Source organism: Dichomitus squalens (assembly GCF_000275845.1).
Source record: "Dichomitus squalens LYAD-421 SS1 unplaced genomic scaffold DICSQscaffold_20, whole genome shotgun sequence".
In the NCBI taxonomy this organism is placed as follows: Eukaryota; Fungi; Basidiomycota; class Agaricomycetes; order Polyporales; family Polyporaceae; genus Dichomitus; species Dichomitus squalens.
Genome location: NW_006766902.1, coordinates 203,225 through 221,016, shown reverse-complemented (window position 1 = coordinate 221,016; position 17,792 = coordinate 203,225). Strand labels below are relative to the sequence as shown.

The 17,792-nt window shown below is 54.9% G+C and overlaps 5 protein-coding genes across 5 annotated transcripts; 3 read left to right on the top strand and 2 right to left on the bottom strand.

The window, feature by feature from the left end:
* Positions 1-1,189: 1,189 nt before the first annotated feature.
* Positions 1,190-2,635, top strand: DICSQDRAFT_127694 (protease; the record flags this gene model as incomplete). Its single annotated transcript, XM_007366762.1, has 4 exons — positions 1,190-1,365; positions 1,435-1,799; positions 1,858-2,497; positions 2,566-2,635. 4 exons carry the CDS (start codon positions 1,190-1,192, stop codon positions 2,633-2,635), a joined length of 1,251 nt encoding a protein of 416 aa, XP_007366824.1.
* A 710-nt stretch (positions 2,636-3,345) lies between these two features.
* Positions 3,346-6,496, top strand: DICSQDRAFT_107480 (uncharacterized protein; the record flags this gene model as incomplete). Its single annotated transcript, XM_007366761.1, has 9 exons — positions 3,346-3,713; positions 3,793-4,114; positions 4,171-4,695; positions 4,755-4,881; positions 4,987-5,393; positions 5,453-5,772; positions 5,838-5,881; positions 5,940-6,218; positions 6,279-6,496. The coding sequence occupies 9 exons, from the start codon at positions 3,346-3,348 to the stop codon at positions 6,425-6,427; spliced, it is 2,541 nt and encodes an 846-aa protein (XP_007366823.1). The 3' UTR covers positions 6,428-6,496.
* Positions 6,497-9,151: 2,655 nt separating this feature from the next.
* Positions 9,152-10,124, top strand: DICSQDRAFT_171117 (uncharacterized protein; the record flags this gene model as incomplete). The annotated part of the gene is made up of 3 exons (XM_007366760.1): positions 9,152-9,854; positions 9,921-10,045; positions 10,113-10,124. The coding sequence occupies 3 exons, from the start codon at positions 9,152-9,154 to the stop codon at positions 10,122-10,124; spliced, it is 840 nt and encodes a 279-aa protein (XP_007366822.1).
* A 1,910-nt stretch (positions 10,125-12,034) lies between these two features.
* DICSQDRAFT_147864 (uncharacterized protein) lies at positions 12,035-13,033 on the bottom strand (the record flags this gene model as incomplete). Its single annotated transcript, XM_007366759.1, has 3 exons — positions 12,035-12,046; positions 12,114-12,238; positions 12,310-13,033. 3 exons carry the CDS (start codon positions 13,031-13,033, stop codon positions 12,035-12,037), a joined length of 861 nt encoding a protein of 286 aa, XP_007366821.1.
* Positions 13,034-15,590: 2,557 nt separating this feature from the next.
* On the bottom strand, positions 15,591-17,186 carry DICSQDRAFT_62975 (FAD/NAD(P)-binding domain-containing protein; the record flags this gene model as incomplete). Its single annotated transcript, XM_007366758.1, has 6 exons — positions 15,591-15,932; positions 15,994-16,080; positions 16,147-16,288; positions 16,345-16,469; positions 16,534-16,942; positions 17,050-17,186. The coding sequence occupies 6 exons, from the start codon at positions 17,184-17,186 to the stop codon at positions 15,591-15,593; spliced, it is 1,242 nt and encodes a 413-aa protein (XP_007366820.1).
* Between the last annotated feature and the right edge of the window lie 606 nt (positions 17,187-17,792).

The following is a 17,792-nucleotide window of genomic DNA, read 5'->3' as shown; positions in this document are numbered from 1 at the left end:
GCCTCCTAATCCTTGGTTTCCTCGCTCTCGCATGAACGCAGCACTTCTGGCTTACACGATCAATGGTAGCTGCTATGCGCGACTTCGCCCACCAAATAGATGCGACGCTAGTCGGGAAGCCCCCACCCCAGCTACAGCGCAGCACGCGCATCTCGCTTAACAGCGCAGTACACTTTGTCTCGTACTGTTGATGACGAAGAAACCAAATCTCTCCGCTGCTACGCCCGGACCGATGATGCTGCCGCGTTATATGGAGCTCCCTCGATCGGAGTGCAGCCATCTCCGGTACGTTATGCCACACTCAAGGGCATGTTGCTGTAGGTAGCATTGACGACCATTGTCGAAGCTATGCGGATCAGCGCTGATTGCAGTAGAGCTATTAACACAGTATGTACCCCTTTTGATGCGTACCGGTCATCATCGTCTTAGCGCTCCCGTCGAGCACAGGTATGTGATTCCCCAAGCCACATCAATTTTCGAGCACATGTCCGAGATCCACTCACTCATGGTACGAGTAGGCAGCTGGCTGTCTTGTGGTCATGCCTTTGTCCGCGACTGGACTTCATCCGCGATGCGAATTCGTAATCCATTTCGAGCGCCGGTGACACTGACGAAGTAATGCTCAAGATAGGGTACATGGCCCACGTTACTGAGGGGTGCGCCATCACAGGCTCAAACGCTTTGCTGACGCGCAGTGATTGCGCTGACCTCAACGCTCTGTAGAGAAGGACTTCGCTGCGTCACGTCATCAAATGGACTAGTCGTACGCATCTCTTTGGCATCACGCGCATACTACGCTTGCACTCCACTCCGAACAGCTTGTCCGACGATTCTCGAGCCCGCTTGACAACACATTATCTCGCATCCAGCTCGGCATGTCGTGACGTCCGACGCGACGCGTCGATGATGCCCTTCACGGTACCCGTGCAAGACGCTGTCATCTCCAAGTCCTTGTGCTGCGCCATGCGTTCGCTCGCTTCGCACCATGTTGAGGTGGGGTCACTGAAGCCACCCTCGCCTCCGATTGCAATGTCAATCGCATTCGCACATACCGCCTGGTGCTGTATAAAAGGCTCACGCAAACACCCTCATCCGGCATCAGGTTCACTCCTGCATCCACAGGCATCAGCCCCTCAGGTCCTCCGACTTGTTCTCCCGCTCCCCTTCCTCACCACTCAGACCAGCCACCATGTTCTGCAAGGCCGCCCTCATCACTGTTGCCCTCGCGCTCATCGCTTCTGCCTCCCCGATTGTGAAGCCTAGTTCTGGCATTCGCATCCCCATTCAGAAGCGCGGCTCTCTGACAAACGAGGACGGCACCTTCAACGCCGAGAAGGTGGCCCGTGAGCTCGTTCGCGTTCAGAAGTGCGTCTACTCTAGTGTAGATTCTTCTGCATATCGATGCTGACTGCGCATGGTTTCCCGCTTACACAGCAAGCACCGCCAGAACCTCATCAACCTGAAGAACAACGTCGGCGTCAAGGCGTTCAACAAGGGTGCTTCGATCAAGCCTCTCGCGACGATCCCCACGCACGTCAAGCGTGATGGAGTCGACCTCACCGACCAGGAGAACGACCTTCTTTGGACCGGCGAGATCACCATCGGCACGGACGACCAGAAGTTTGTCATCGACTTCGATACCGGCTCGTCCGACCTCTGGGTTCCGTCCACCTCGTGCGACTCGTGCGGCTCGCACAACAAGTACGATCCGTCGACCTCCGGCAAGAAGGAGAGCGGTTCGTTCTCGATCAGCTACGGCGACGGCTCTACCGCCTCTGGCGATCCCTACACCGACACCGGTATGCCCCCTGCCATCGAGCACGTCAAGTTTGTGCCATTCTCATGTTCATCCCACAGTCACCGTCGGTGGCGTTAAGGTCAATGGCCAATACCTCGCTGCCGTGACTCAGGAGTCCTCCGAGTTCCAGTCGGACCCCTCGGACGGTCTCCTCGGCCTCGCATTCCCGGCAATTTCCAGCCTCAACCACGACCCCTTCTTCTTCACCGCCGTCTCGCAGGGGACGGCCAAGGAGGGCCGTTTCGGCTTCAAGCTCGCCTCCTCCGGCTCCGAGCTCTACATTGGCGGCACGAACTCGGACCTCTACAAGGGCGACATCGAGTACCACGACATCTCGTCCGACAACGGCTTCTGGCAGATCGGCGGCGCGTCCGTGTCCGTGGGCGGCAAGTCGGTCGCGGACTCGTTCGACACGATCATCGACTCGGGCTCGACGATCATCACCGCGCCGACTGACGCCGCGAAGAGCTTCTGGGACGCGGTCGACGGCTCGGACGTCTACGACAGCAGCCAGGGCCTGTACTCTTACCCCTGCGACTCGGCGCCCGAGGTCTCGTTCAACTGGGGCGGCAAGGATTGGGCGATCTCGAGCGAGAACCTCTCGCTCGGTGAGACGGAGAGCGGCTCCGGCTCTTGTGTTGGCGCTATCTCAGGTGGCGACCTCGGCCTCGGCGACAATGTCTGGCTCCTCGGTGACACGTGAGTGTCCTCACATGTTCTGTCTTAGGTTTTTCGGATGCTAAAGTGTCGATGCCTTGCCTTTCTAGCCTCTTGAAGAACACTTACACCGTGTTCTCTGTCGACGACAACGGCGTCGGTTTCGCCGAGCTCGCCTGAAAACGGGCCTCCTAAATGCTCCTCGCGGTGGTGCCCATCTACGCAGATTTTCATGCACGTTGTCTTCACTGTATTGTTATTAGCACCAGACCCCAATCGCTATCCTTATTCGCTTCAAGCAGATCACTCCTCTGGGTGCTGTGCATGACATACGTGTTTAACAGTCAGCGGTTGGCGTCCGGCTCGCGCCACAGGTTGCCTCAAAGCTTCCGCGCGCTGTACTAGCTACACGCTGCCACTACCAGCGGTGCTAAATGTGGCACTGTAGCCGTCCTGCACTTCAAGTTCTCAACGGTAGCTACCGGCAAGGCGCTCGTTATTTATTTTAGGGGCGGAGGAAGACATCTCACGTAAGACCCGGAATCGCCGAAGGTCTTCAGAGGCTTGTTTTCGAGTCCTCGACATTCACAGTAGCCATGGCCCATAGTCGTGAGACCGACGGTGGTGGTCACGGTGGTGTGTTCGTTGTTCGGCATCCATTCGACAGTCCTTCCCACGGTCGCTGGTGATGATGATAACGATGACGATGATATCCCACTTGGAGTAGCGTTCAGACCGGCATGTGGCTATATACTTAGGGTCTGCGACACTATATACGTACAGCAATATACTACATTCAAGCCACCTCGTCGGGGTCGATAAGCTGACGCAACTGGTCAATAGCCCTATTTCTCGCCCCTTTTCTCCCGCTTCGACGTCTGCCCCCCACTATGCTGGACGAACCTCTTGCCTGGCTGGACTGTCTTATACAGGAGTCATCTGTGAATGGCTCGCCTTTCGATCACACAACGCCGAACACACCGTTACCCGGCGTCAGTGGATCTTCCTCGGCGCCCAGTGAAGGGCAGCACAGCCCCCACTTTGTGGTACCTCCTTCATCTTCATCTTTGACTTCACCCTCCGCATCCAGTCACACGTCTCGGACCACCGACGGGTACAACGCGTCCTCTCCGACACAAGTCTTGGATCCCCATGTCCCTCGCAAAAGAATCAGGCCCACAATTGCTCTTGACGCTAACCAGCCTCTGACTGCGCGCGGTCAACCTCGAGCCCGCGTCTACGTTGCGTGCAATCAATGGTAAGTGAGGACACCAGTCGAATGCGTCAGTTATCTTGTACGGACCTCGCAGCACCCACTCACAATTTTGCGGTATTAGTCGTGTTCGTAAAACGCGGTGCGACGGCGCAAAGCCGATTTGCTCTAACTGCCACAAACGCCCCCCGGAGTTTCCGGGAGAGTGCTCTTACGATGCGCAACCGATCCGTCGGGGACAAGATAAAGGCCCTGGGATACGGTTCCGTCCAGCCGCATCACGCCGGTCCAAACGAAGGAGATGCTCAAGCGATGTCGACGACGGCAGGGATTCAGGTAGTTCTAGTCCTGATCACGACTCTGGTGGCGCGAGTGGCGAAGACGCGGCCGCTACCCATTTGAATATTTCCTACGAAAGCTCCATCTGGCCGTCATCAGAACCTGGGGTATGTGCCACTTGCGATACACTCAGAGCGCGCGCTTACCAAACCCGCTTACGTAGGATCCAGAAGACTACGACCCGTTCCCTCTGGTAGACTTAGATGACCCAAACGCAGGGACGGTGTTCGAGCTTGAGCGGTATGCCCAGGAGATCGAGCAGAACATCCCCGCTCGTCCAAGTCTTCAATTCACGCGCGACACCTGGTGGGACGTGCTGCTCACCTTTTACTCAACCGACTTCGAGTCAACAGATGCTATGCCCTTTGTCCCTGAGCAACGTCCAGCCACCGTCTTGCGCGTTCTTTCAGATCTTCGGGCGCTGTTCCATGCGTCCATCGACTGGGTTAGCTTCATCCATATACCTCGGTTCTTCGAGACGCTCTTGAACCCAACAACCCGAGGGACCATGCAGCCCAGTCTCGTCATCAGCGCCTTGGCTATTGGCATCTTCTCCCAGAGCTCCGAGGCAGAGAGGGGCTCCGCGGGCCGCGCTAAAGCTCTCAAGCTCATCGAAACTGCGCATAGTCTGCTCCAGGCCAGTATGGCGTCGGGTTGGGTCAATGTGGAGCTGATTCAAGCAGCATGGGTAAGCACTCTGAACGCTTAGGAGGATCTTCCTCGTAATCTCACCAGTTCCGCTCGTAGCTTATCGTCTACTTCGAACTCCAGTGTCATCCAATGCGGTCGGCTACACGGCACCGTTCATCGCTGCTTCTCCTGGACTCCTTGATACGCTTGTTCTCTCTCACGACTCTAGATGCTGACATCAAAGGTACTCATACCTCAGAACGACCGTCTGTGGCCTCTCTCAACGCAACTGGGCTCACGGCATCTATCAACAAGATAGCTCCCAACGACAAAATGCAATTCCACACAGGCGCCCACACCCCTGAATTCTTTGCGCAGCTCAGCGGTGCCTCCCCTCTCCAGTCGGGATTTCACCACGATGCACAGCCTATCGTACCCCCTCCACATCTTGTGCAGTCCATCGTCCCAGGTAACATGACACCCGGTCTCTCAAGTACGCCACTTCTCCCTAATTGCAACTGCGCGTCCTTGACGCTCGAAATGAGCTGGCCAGGCGTGAGCGGGATCGCGCCGGCGTGGGGTGGGACGCTCATCTGGCCGGAGAACATATCCGAAGGAGAGTTCAGGAAGGAGGAGTGCCGTCGCCTCGTCTGGGCTACTGTCATGGTCACCGCGAGCCTCAACGCGTACAACTCTGTGGATAACATCGCGGCGGACATCGACAAGCAGAAGTTGTGGATCAAGGACCCTGACAACGTAAGTGACAACTTGCGCTCGTGCGCATCCGAGCGCCATCCGCTAATTCGTAGTTGCAGTACGCGCTGCTGTTCCCTGGGGAGTCCCTTGCCATGCACGGCGCGCCTGTGTATGCAAACAACGTTTGGACTCTCTACCTGCGCTCGATGGTCCTCCTGCACAGCTGCGCGCGGAAGCGAGCGGACCTCACGATGAGCGATGCGGAGCGCGCGCATTTCGCGATGCAGGCGTGGCTGGAAATCGACGCTATCGATACCGCGCTCGGGCAGCATACGTGCGAGCTGGAGCGAAAATTTGGCTTCCAGGCGCGCGAGCTGCTGTTTAGCTGTCGGATGTGCATTTCGCACGAGTTCCAGAGATATATCCCACGAATCACAACGTGAGTACCAATGTCGCGCTCCTTCCCTGCTACCGAAACCCGAAATGCTGAATGTAAGAATGTAGAAATAGCAGCCAATTGTTCTATAGGGACAAAGCTGAAGCTTGGCGTGAGAGGTGTTCAGTATGACCTTGTTCATGGATTCTCATCATCTGCACGATGAGTAGTGCGTCACCGAATATGCATGGCAGAGTACGTGTGGAAGAGCTTGACTGAAGGAATCCAGTCGCCGGCTCTCGATTATCGGAAGCCCCTGATGATATACTGGTTTATGTCACATGTTATCAAGTACATTTCTTTTCCTGCATTATCGTCACGAACATTTGCTCACAAATCCAGGGCGCTGGTGCTATGGGAGTCTGACCCGACGCTCATCGTGGCTCTGGAGGCGTCAAAGATCTTCTGCAAGCGTACGGAGTACTTGATGTTGTTCTGGCCAAGCGCAGGTATGTTCATCCTACAACAGAGGTTGTCATAACTCACTCCAGGTCCGCCACATACTTTAGATCAACGGAGGGAGTGGGCGGATATTCGCATGACTCTCGTGACCGCATGCTTGCAGGTCGGCATATCGCCTCCGGATGCCGCACTTCCTGGCCCCATACCGCACATGTTCCAGCAGGCGAGGCAAGCGCAGAGCAAACAAACACCGTGATTGTACGTGCATAAAACCGATAATTTCCTGTACTATATCCCTTTCACATTATGCCTTCCTGTGTTACCCACCTAATACTAAGCCTCGTCGTTCTCGACTGCGCTCGCTCGTCCAATGAGTTTGACGATGGACACGCTTCAGACATATAGTCTCCGAACTTTCTACTAATGGCGATCTTGACGAAGTCTTGATTCATGCGCCCGAACCCCCAAACGAGGCTCATTATGTCATCAGACTTTCATCCACCACGTTTGATCAGCAAGTTTTTCAGTCGTCTGAACACAGATCATGACATGACGGGCGCCCCGTCCCCGGAGGTGGTGGAACCTGGCATCTTTTGGCTGGGATATAAGACGCACAGACCCCATTGCTGTAAGACTGCATATCGCTCACCCTTTGTACCCCATAGGAAATATTGGCGGCGGTTGTCCAGCCGTCCATTGCTACCTGATTGGATGCCATCATCGAGGACATCACGAAAGGTAATCGGGCACTGAGGTGTGTCCTTATTTGCCACGCTTCTCGCCAGCATTGAGCTCTCTAGAGTCGAGATTGGCTCCTACCCTTATCGACACAAATACTTGACATCTTATCGCCGCATTTCCAGCTCACCGTCCTTCCAAGCTGATGAACTCCCACAGCCTGATGACTAGGCTCCTCCCCTCGATCCTCGTCGGGCCTCTGATGCTATAGAATACCATGGACCATCTGTCGTCAGGTGAACGTACGGCTTCCTACCTGTCATCAACGTGTGCCGACGCTGACGTGATGGTGCCCTTGATACTCCCTCGCTTTGGCTCACAATGTGCTAAGACAGCTTCCACCACGCCTCTGCGTACCTTCCACAAGCCGCTCGCCAGGAGACCGCTCTAACTGTATATGTTGACAGAAGCCGTCTTACGTCCGCGCTCGTTTGAATTCTTGGGTTGGCTTGCGCAAGGGCAAGAGTATCCGATCTGTTCATGCCAAAGCTCCATGAACGTGCTCCATGGCAGCTCCGAGGTCCTTGTTCTCCCAGAGGTTCAGCTTGACTATGTGATCGTACCGTCAGGCGGGAGACTGATAACGCAGCCTCGGGCACGGCGACAAGATCAGTGGTCGCGGTGTCCGATGGTGCCACCTCGAGGCTGATGTTCCTCATGACATCCCATTCCTATTGTCGAACTATTTCGAGCCGCTCGCACAGTCAAGCTGACATTTGTCATTATCTGGACTTCGCATCTTGTCCCAATGCCCTTCGCTCGATATTCGCAACCTTTCTTGTACTCCACCCACTTGCATTTGGGGCGCATAACTGGTATTTACAATTGACGGTGTGAGGAGATCACAGGGCGCGGACGCATCAACGGAAGCTAGCGTGATCAGCGAAAGAGGGAGGCGGAGATGGCGACCCCATCACTCTAGAAGAACTCGGACAGTGACGATATTATGTGAGTACTCGAAACGAAGCTTCAGAGGACTACCTGCCCGTGCGAATGCGTCCAGAGTGGCCATTATGCCGGAGAATTAGGATGGACCCCAAATATGCACTGCAGAAAGAAGCAGTCGAGGGATATTGCGCAAACATCTCGTTTTATTAGGTATAGATAGCTAGGATACCTATCGGACATAGCCCTTGACGCGTGAACATGGCTCTGTATCATAATCACTTAGGCCCGCAGGCTTTCCGGACCCGACATGATGGAGTACTTCATTCCGGGATCCGTCAACGACATTACTGACCCAGGTGGCTGATTTATGTCCTCATTTGGGCCTTTATGCAGATATATACATCGCTTACGTGTCCTTGGAAGGAAGCGTCGGATGACGGCATATTGATACTGGCGACCACATTTCACCACAGCGTAGCAGCAAACGGGCCTACCTTGCAGCACTGCGTCCTATTCAGGAAACCCATGCCGAGGTCCGGGCGTTGGAATGAACTTTAAGCAGGCTGCCGAGTGCGTCCGTGGCAGACCCAGTCCAGATTCGTCACCCGCAGCTCTGAAGCTGAGGGGGAGAGACTGACTGCCTAACAGTGAAGACAAAACCGTACAAGGCGGCGAAGCCTCGAGTTCCCTAGGCCGACAGTGAGGAGCAAGGTTAGCGCCGGAAGTACGGTAGGTCCGGGCAGAGAGACGCCCGAGGATGCCTAGTGCGTGCTGGCCGCTGTCTCCTTATAAGCGAAGCCGAAGCACATTCTGCCTCACCCCCTCTCCTACTCCGCCCTCCCAGGCTCCCTCAGTACGATGGACTCCCTCGACGTCTCACACCTGAACGACTTTGACTTCATCAATGCCGTTCTCAATTCGGCATCGTCCTTCAAGCATGCCATTTCCATCACCCCAGGAAGAGTACGATTCCTTTCCCCCATCTCTCAACCTCCGCGTCCCGCGTTGTCTATTCCAGATCCCGTTTTGTCGTGCCCGTCTCTCGAGTATAATAGCAGGCCCCCGCTCGACTGAACGCTCCAGTGCCAATGAACTGTATCAGGAAATGATTATTTTCGTCGTCTGGGCCTCGCGGGGTGGAGGTGCGCAGCTTAGCAGGTTCTGCACCTGGCGTAGTGCGCCGACTCAGACCAACTCCTGGTCTATCCCCCGTCATTGCCAATCTTCCGAGATAATTCGTTGGCACCAGCTGTTCTATGCCATTGAAACGGTATCCTCTTTCATGGCCTCTCCTCTTGATCTGCTCTTCGCTCATGCAGCTTTCTTGTTACACCGCCTTTAGGCATTCTTGACGATGACTATCGCGATCAAAGACTCGGCGCCGAAGGTCCCGACGCAAAGTCCTTTCGGACCTTCACACGAGGCCGCAGGAACCCTTCCTGATTTGGTCCTCATTACCGCAGATAAGGTAGCGTTCTATACCCACCGCCGTCGTCTATCCCATGCATCTAGCAACTCGTTTGGCGGCCTTCTATTCGACACATCTGACGCCATCCACGTGCCAGAGTCAGGAACATGCATCGACCTTGCCCTACGCATCATGTACGGCTTTCCTTGCGCCCAGCTCGTTCCCGCTCTCGAGGACATAGTGGATGCAGTCGCCGCGCTCACCAAGTATGGCATCTCCGTTCAGAAGCTCGCTGCGCCCTTTCTTTCACTGTATCAACTCATTCTCGCTTATGCCCCGCACCGTTCGATCGAGGTATACGCACTCGCGGGTCATTATGGGCTTGAGGAGCTTGCTGTTGCAGTTTCCTCGCATCTGCTCGCATATGACACCTCGATGCTCTCCGACGAGCTCTCTATCGAGATGGGCCCTATTTACATTCGCCGACTGTTCGAATTGCACGCGCATCGCAGGAATGCGCTGAGGAACATCGTCTTGAGGCTCCCGACTATGCATCCCAGGACGAACGAGTGCACGGAAGACACGCAATGGCAGCTGACGCAGGCCTGGGCATATGCTGCTGCGGAGATCGTGTGGGAGGCGTTACCAAGTGATTCCCGTTTCCCCCTTGGTTTGGCATGGCGCAGATCGCTGAACACTGTATTGTTTCTCACAGGCATGTCACCATGCGCGTTGCAGTCGGCATTCGAGAAGAATGGAACGTTGATCAAGTGCCGCGACTGCCGAGAGATGCTTCACAACGGGATACAGGAAGCGATGTACGAGTGGTCTTCCGTGAGGGTCCGTGCTTTCCACCCGGTAGCTGTTATATTCGTGCTCAGCTCACGGCATCATTTGCTTCTTACAGAGCACTATCTAAGTTCGTCATCGTCTTGCTTCTTCCAGGCAGGCCCGTCCGGCGACCATCGGACTCCATTCGCGCATTCATCATCCTACATTCACGACAGCCGGCTTGTCGCGGGGTCATGCATGTTGCATACCGGCTCTGGCGACTCCCGGAATGAAACCTCTGCTGTATCAGTATGTGTGTCTATTTTCCTCTGATTTTGGGGACCCTGCCGTACTATGTTCACTACACTCTATACCTGTATCATATTGACTACGTTCCCATGTGCCTAAAGCGGCGAGTCAGATCTATGTGGGTGGTAAACATGTCGAAGATGGCCAGAGCGCGTTGTGATCTCGCATTGGCTTTAGGGGCGAAGTGTCTTCTCCTGGGAAACACGCATCGTACAACGTGTATCTCCGAGCAGTGGACGGCAGTGCGGGCCGAGCCCAACCGCTCACCTAGCGCCCGTTTAATAACAAAACGTCCCACCTTCTAACCCCATTGACTACGGGTGAAAGCCTGCTCAATTCGGCTCGCAACCGCGTATCGCTTAAGTGTCGATTATTTCGCTATGAACTTCATGCATCGCGACCATGACTGTGCAGCTCTCGCTGACCGAGCTCGATCTTACAGCATGATACCACCTCGGTGTTCATTACTCAAGCTGATCCATGTCGGTGTACTGCCAGTGTTCGTTGGTCTCAGGGTCTCCGCATCGCAGCCACGCTGCGGATTAATACATGCATTATATTGTCGATCACGAAGTCCACGATGAACAAAGATTGGTGTTGCCAGTGCACCGGGAGGAACATGATATCATCACCTCACGGGCAGGGCGTTGGCCAAAGCACTGAAAAGCGGGCACTTTCTGGAGCATTGCGAGATGTCGGAGACTCCGGCGAGCAGGAGAGCAAGGAGGGAGAAGAAACGTCCGGCGGCAGATACCTGCATCGGGAACGAGAGGCAGATCGCGGTCCGTAGAGGCGAGCGCGAGCACAATATTACAGGCTTCGTCAGCAGTCAGAAATTCATGAACATTGATGTTCATTCACCTTACTCGGCCATTACCTGTCTTGCGATTAACGATGACCCATCATCCATTTCATAGCCTGCAAGATACTAGAGGACTCTCAGGTACTGTCTGAAGACGCCAGAACGGATGGGAAAGAGACTAGACTGTTGCGGCGCCTAGGCTCCCCCGAGACCGGATGGGATTAGCATGGATGAGAGGGATTCCATGTGCACAAAGATAGGGCCGGATCGGAGTGCGAGTCGTTGCAGGAGCAGCCTTCGCAAAGCATAAATGACACGTGGTAGCGCCAATTCGAGATCCAACGGCGACCCGAACTTGACACACGTCGCATGCATCTAATGATCGTCACTGCTTGCAGCTAGAGACCCAAGAGACCTCCGATTTTACGATCTTTTGACGAACAGTCCCCAATACACCTATGCTGGCATATACACGTCATATAACAGTGTAAATTGAGTTTGCCTCTCATTCGAAGGTTGTATACTGGGTGTAGTCTATCGCTATCAACGACGCGTGAATGCCATGACGCACTACGCCGAATCCCGGGCTCCGCTCCTTATAATGGCGTCTTGTATGAGCCTTCCTGACGTTCGTAATCGTCGGCATAGTCTAACACAGACAGGGACGCTTAGCTCGCACGAGAACGAGTTATGTCTGACCCGAACGGAATGCAGATGGCCCACTGCTGCTATTGCACTGATCCAATGATATCACTGGTATATCGCGTGGTATATCTAAACGTAGGTGAAGAACCTCGGTATAGAATGAGGGGTAGGGAGTCGAGACGGAATCTAGCAGTTGCCCTGGAAAGTATTTGCGAGAGCGGTCGACTTGATGTCAGGATCATGGACAAGCAGTGATCGTCAACGTGGAAACCAGATCCCAGCCGATCATCCAGTGCATCCGCTCAGATTGTCCTCTGAGGGTAGCGTGGAGTCCTGCGGATTACCCATTAGCCGTCGGGGTTGAACGGGAGAAAGACGGACCTTTACCGCAAACCACTGCTGGCAGACCTCCCGGATTCGTGCGTGCAGTAACGCCTGGCACTCCAAACAGGTAATCTGGGTCGCCGCCTTCTCGAACGTTGTTTGCAGCGTATTAGTAGATAGGCCTGTCGATCAGCAGTAAGCACCCCCGACGCTCCACTACCTCGCGCAGCAGCACGAAGGACCAAACTCTCACCTGGTAGCGTGTCCCATGCCAACTCCGCGGCAGCATACGCCCATGCCTGTGTCAGCTGTGCCTGTGAAGCCTCACCACACATGAGAGTCGGTGTGTGGTGTTCGAGAGGCCTCAGGACGATGGCCTTCAGGGCGTTCGTTCGGTCGCGGTGGAGGCCCATAAGACGACGGAGGTAGACCGGACCTATTTTGATGGCCAGATCGTCGGAGAGGGTGGAAAGGTCGTACGCGAGGAGATGCGCCGAGATCGCGACTGCCGGTTCCTCAAGACTGTACTTCCCTGCGAGCGCGTATGCCTCAATAGGTCGATATGGTGCGTGGAGCAGGAGAAGCTCGTATAGAGGAAGGAGGGGGGAAGCGTAGAAATAGGGGTTGACTCCGTACCTCACGAGGGCGTCGAGCGCAGCTTCGATCTCAACTAGCGGAGGGCTGTAATGAGCGCATGGCATACCGTACATGATGTGAAAGGCGATGTTGAGCACAGATGCACGTTCTTCCAGGAACAACGAAGTTGCAAGGCTGGATAGCAAGCCAGCGAAGCCATTGGTAGAGACGCGAGAGAGATGTTGACGATGGACATAGAAGATAACCTGGTCGGAAGACATGACGCCCATGTCTGGGAACATTCTATCGACCACGCGACTCGGTCCGAATGCGGTCGCCACATTCGCCGCCCCCTGCACTGGTTGCGCGTTGGAGTCGCTCGTCGACTGTGATATGCACATATTTAGTAATCGTATGAAACCAGAGAAGTTCCCGTACTGTGCCAATGTCTTGAGAGCCATGATCGCCCTGGGGTTGGGAATGTTGAGACGGCTGGTGATCTGGATTCATACTGGTGAAGGCGGAAGCGCGAGGGGGGGAGACGTCGAGGAAGTAAGCGGTGCCCGCGGAGAATACTGGTCTTTAGTAGGTCCCCTTACGGGCGCTTCCTCCTCGCTCGAATGGGAGCACTTATGACGACTCTACCGAAACAACACCGTCTCCGACCTCGGGTCGAAGACCACGAAATCGAAAAAAGTCACGGATACTAATTCATTGGTACCGTCCTATGTCAAAGCATGGAAGCAACCATGGCGCGGGCTGGTGCAGTCTACTCGAGTCTTGTCGCAAACAGTTCAGAGCCCAAGATCTTAGCTGGTCCTGGCCCCATATTGATGGGACCGTTTACAAAGCCGGTTCTGAACCAATTGTGAAACGAATCTATTGGATGATACACTGACACACACCGACGATACGGGTTTGGCAGAGCATTACTGGGCCAAGTGGACGTATGAGCGTAAACTTGTCGTACAAGGTACGGAGACAGCATTGGCTGGTGCGTATGATGCGGGTCTGCGGAAGATGGGTAATGACAGCGAAGCAATGGTAGGATAGAGTGTGTGATACGGGCAGGGGAGCCGCACCTGGACCGACCGACGGGAAACATCCTGTGTAATCCGTGCGTCGCAGCTCAAAGCGGCTGACGCCGCCCGCTGAGACTTTGGACGTTCCAATGATGCCCGCGCGTCGTAGAGGAGGGGAGATAGGATTGCGCTACAGAGGTAATGCAAGGGGCACTTACCAGGTGGACAACAGTAACGGGGATGCCTGCATCTCGGCGAAAGCTTGACCGAAGGAAAAGCTTTTGAGGGCACCTTCCTGACGGCGTCCTTGGAGCAGCTTCCTTACACATTCAATGAGCGCAAAGCAACAGAGGAGATTGCTGCGTACCTATCAGCTCCTGTCTAGTATGAGCCGATCCGCGACTTGTCAGCTGCTAGCCATCAATAGAACTTTACGAACCGAAACATGCTTGTATTCCCGTTCCGGAGCCCTTTGCATGGCGCAAACAATATTGAACTACTGCGTTGGTGGTCACTTTGTGGCTATAGCATAGCTCTGTCCCCAGGATAGCACCAGATATTCGTGGTAGTTACCTGGCGAACAATGGGTATCAGATAGTAGTTGCGAAGTAGGGCGGAGTGAAACGAGCTCCATTGCGATTTCGGCCTAGCGCTGCTTTCCGAATGGCTTCTACAGGCACGGACGGGTCATTGTCGCGAGTGGGAGACCGGAAGGAGCTGGATGGTGCAAGAACATAGGCCGAGATGAGGATTGTGGCCGTGCGGTGGCAGTCTGCGCAGTCTGCAGACCCGGCTCGGCAGCCATCAGATCCGAGCCCGATTGCAGATCTCCCAGACGAGATCGGACACAGTCAGCTCATGTGCTTTCCTACTCAGCCTTGCCTGGCACGCATTCTTCCTCTCGCGATATCCTTTGACAAGGACATTACTCCATGATACTGCGACTCAAAATTACTCTTTCTATCCTCACCTTGCTCCAGCTGTGCCCAGGCAACCCCAAGACCTCGTTACGGATGAGTCGGGTCCTACGGCGAGTTCGAGCAGGCCTCCGTACACCACAATTGCCGCATTTCTCAGTGCGCTGTAACGACCGTCCTTCGCCGCTCGGCCCTAACGTCGGTTTAGATGTGTGCCCTCGCTGTAAGTACACGCCGCACTCGAAAAGCTCTCTATATGAACCGTTCTGATCTTCGGGGTCTACGATCATCCGATGCTCTCTGTATCTAAAGTTTCGGCCGACCTCACCTGACCTGGAAAGATGTCCTTGGACGAAACGATGTACCACCTTTTGAGCCCGTAGCCGAAGGCCAAGGTCTGCAGTGAGAATTTGCAACGGCAGCTGACGCAGCCTCGAGGGCAAGACTCATGTGCTACGCCATCCATCGAATGGGGCAGGGAGCGAGTTGGGGGACTTCGTGCGTGCCAAAATTCAAATGCTTCTCGTCTACCATCCCTTCACGCTATCTTCGATGCAGTCAGCGCTGCCTACTTCGTTGCACCCGCAATCAACAGTCGTCATGTAGCAACTGACGAGGACGAATGCTTAGCGGAAGCTCAGAGGATTCAACGGCGTTGCCCCCATAGAAAGCGAGCATAGGTCCAGATGGCCGTCCTGGTGGCTGGGTGATTACTTGGTTGGTCGGCAGATGTAAGCCTCGGGATTATGGATGACTGCTTCTCATGACACATATCAGGGAAGACAGAGAACGAACCGTCAGCATGTGGCGTACACGCTTCCGAGTCGAAGCAGGTCAGCAGATTTCTGCGGGAGACGGAGACGTTGGTAAGGAGGAAGCTCAATAGCCTCGGAGAAGCGCAGTCATCACATATCCGTCGTACGCTATTCCTCATCATTCTCTGGCCGGTTGAATTGCTACAGTGCAGACGTAAACATGCACAGCGAACCATCGTCCGCCCCGGCTTCCTTGGGCGCATTTCAGATCTCACTCTCACCAGGCTTGAACGGATGTTCGATCAGGTCTGCGAGCAGCACCCTCAGGGCTGTGTCGTCCGCCTTCGCGGGGCCTCCATACATTGTCGCCACGGTCTCGTTGCGCTTCTTGCACGCCTCGACGCCACTAATGACGCGTATCTCGCCTTGCTGCCGCGCGCGCTTGACGAGGTCGGATGTCCGTGCAATGCGCAGCGTCTCAAACTCTGTGAAGACAGTCGAGAGGAGCTCGGTGGAGGGAGATGCTCCTGTTGGGTTGTGTACGAGGAGCAGCCGCGTCAGGTGGTAGCAGTCTTCGAGGGCTTGGTTCGCTCCCTGGCCGAGGTGCTGTTTGTTGCAAAACACTTTGTGAGCACGTGATACAGGAAACGGGACTGCTGAGACGGACCGGACTAGTGGGATGCGCAGCGTCACCGATCAGGACCACGCGGCCCTTGTGCCAAGTAGAGAGTTCAGGACGATCGTACAATCCATACTAGAAGCTCGCGAGTTTAAGTAACGAGATGTGACAAGGAGGAGGGTACATATATCTGCTGCTGACCTTGACAATACGTCCCGCAGTTCGGACCAATTCTCCACCTCCAAAAGGCAAGCTGGAATGTGGTCCCTGCTTGAACTCTTTCTGCTGTTCTTCGTCCATGTGACGCCAGTTCTCTTTCGCCTCGGCTTCACGCTGTGTTATACTGTAGAATTGGATTAGACTTAGATGAAGGGCGCAGAGAGTTTCGAAAATACATACGCCCAAGAAATCTCATTCTCGTTTACGGGGTATCCGATCATGTGCACACCGTTGCCGTAAATGTTGAACATAGGGGCCATGCCTTTCGTCCTGAATGCCTCCGGGAAAGGCGAGATACCTCCCGTCTAGAGAGAAGCACGGTCAGTAGGCCTTTTCTCTGTAACACATATGTGACATGGGAAGACTGACCTGAGTCAAGCCAGTAAATGAAACGGGCTCTTTGCCAAACAATGTCACCCTGGTATCGCTATGCAGTCCATCGCAGCCCACGACGAAGCTCGCGGTGTCCGTCGTCCCGTTCGCGAATTGCACGGTAACGCTGTCCTCATGCTGCTCGAAGCTTTCGAGCTGATGTCCAAATTTGACAGGGACACCCTGTGCCTGCGCCTCCTCGATGAGAGTACGGAGCAGGGCCGGGCGACGGGCGCCGTTCACGCCGTATCCCGCGAGCCCTTTGATAGGCATTTCGTAGTGCGCAAGTTGGCGCTCATCCTCGGGGAGAGAGGACCAAAGAAGGGTCTCGGATATCTCCCGTTTCGGGATTTTCTCAATGAGGTCGGGGATGAGGCTGAGGACCTTGAGTCCGTTGGGCTGCAGGCTGTGCAAGCAAGAACAATCGTGATCAGCAAATTGCTGGCGACAATACAAGAAGAGCAATCGGTTGTGGGACCGGGCGCGAATTTACGAAGGAACATCTGTACTCACGCTAGAGACAGGCCCATATCCGTAGGCGCGTCGAGGCGCTCGTAGATGATAGGGTCGTACCCCTTGCGCTTGAGAAGTATTCCGAGAACGGGCCCCGCAACGCCGCCACCGGCGATGATGACCTTAGTTCCAGTCATTTGACTAGGGACTCGATGTTGCGTGCAGACCTACTGAAGACTCCAGTTAGACCGCAATGGATGTGAATCGTCGCCAGGAACGTACAGTGAATTCGAAGTCGGAGGGCGTATTGGCAAGAAATGCTACTTGCAGGGCATCGGCGATCTGACGTAGATGGGGATGGGGGATAAATTCGGGCCTCTCTTAAGGCAAGCCATGCTGCGACCAGCGCTATTATGTCAATCTGTGAACATCCGCCCAGTTGACGGAACTCAAAGCCTGGCTCCAATCTGGCCAGCGCGAGGAGTCAGTGTTTGGCTCACAGGATGCAGAGGACAATTTGACCTCGGAGCCAATGTCGGGAGTCACTACCGGGGCTCCGGATATGTGAACACTTCCGTTCGCTATCGTTGCCAGCTGGGTGATTCGCCATGATCATGCTGAGGGACCGGAAGCTGAGAGGGGTCGAGGACGCTCAAGAAGATGGTGACGTGCACGGACGGTTGCACTCGCGCCGAACAGATCTTGTATCTGTGGGCGTCATGACTACAGAAGACGCTGCAAGAAAGCGGATTGCTCTCTCAGCCGATTACTGCCTCAACACAGACGGCTGCAATGCTGCAGTA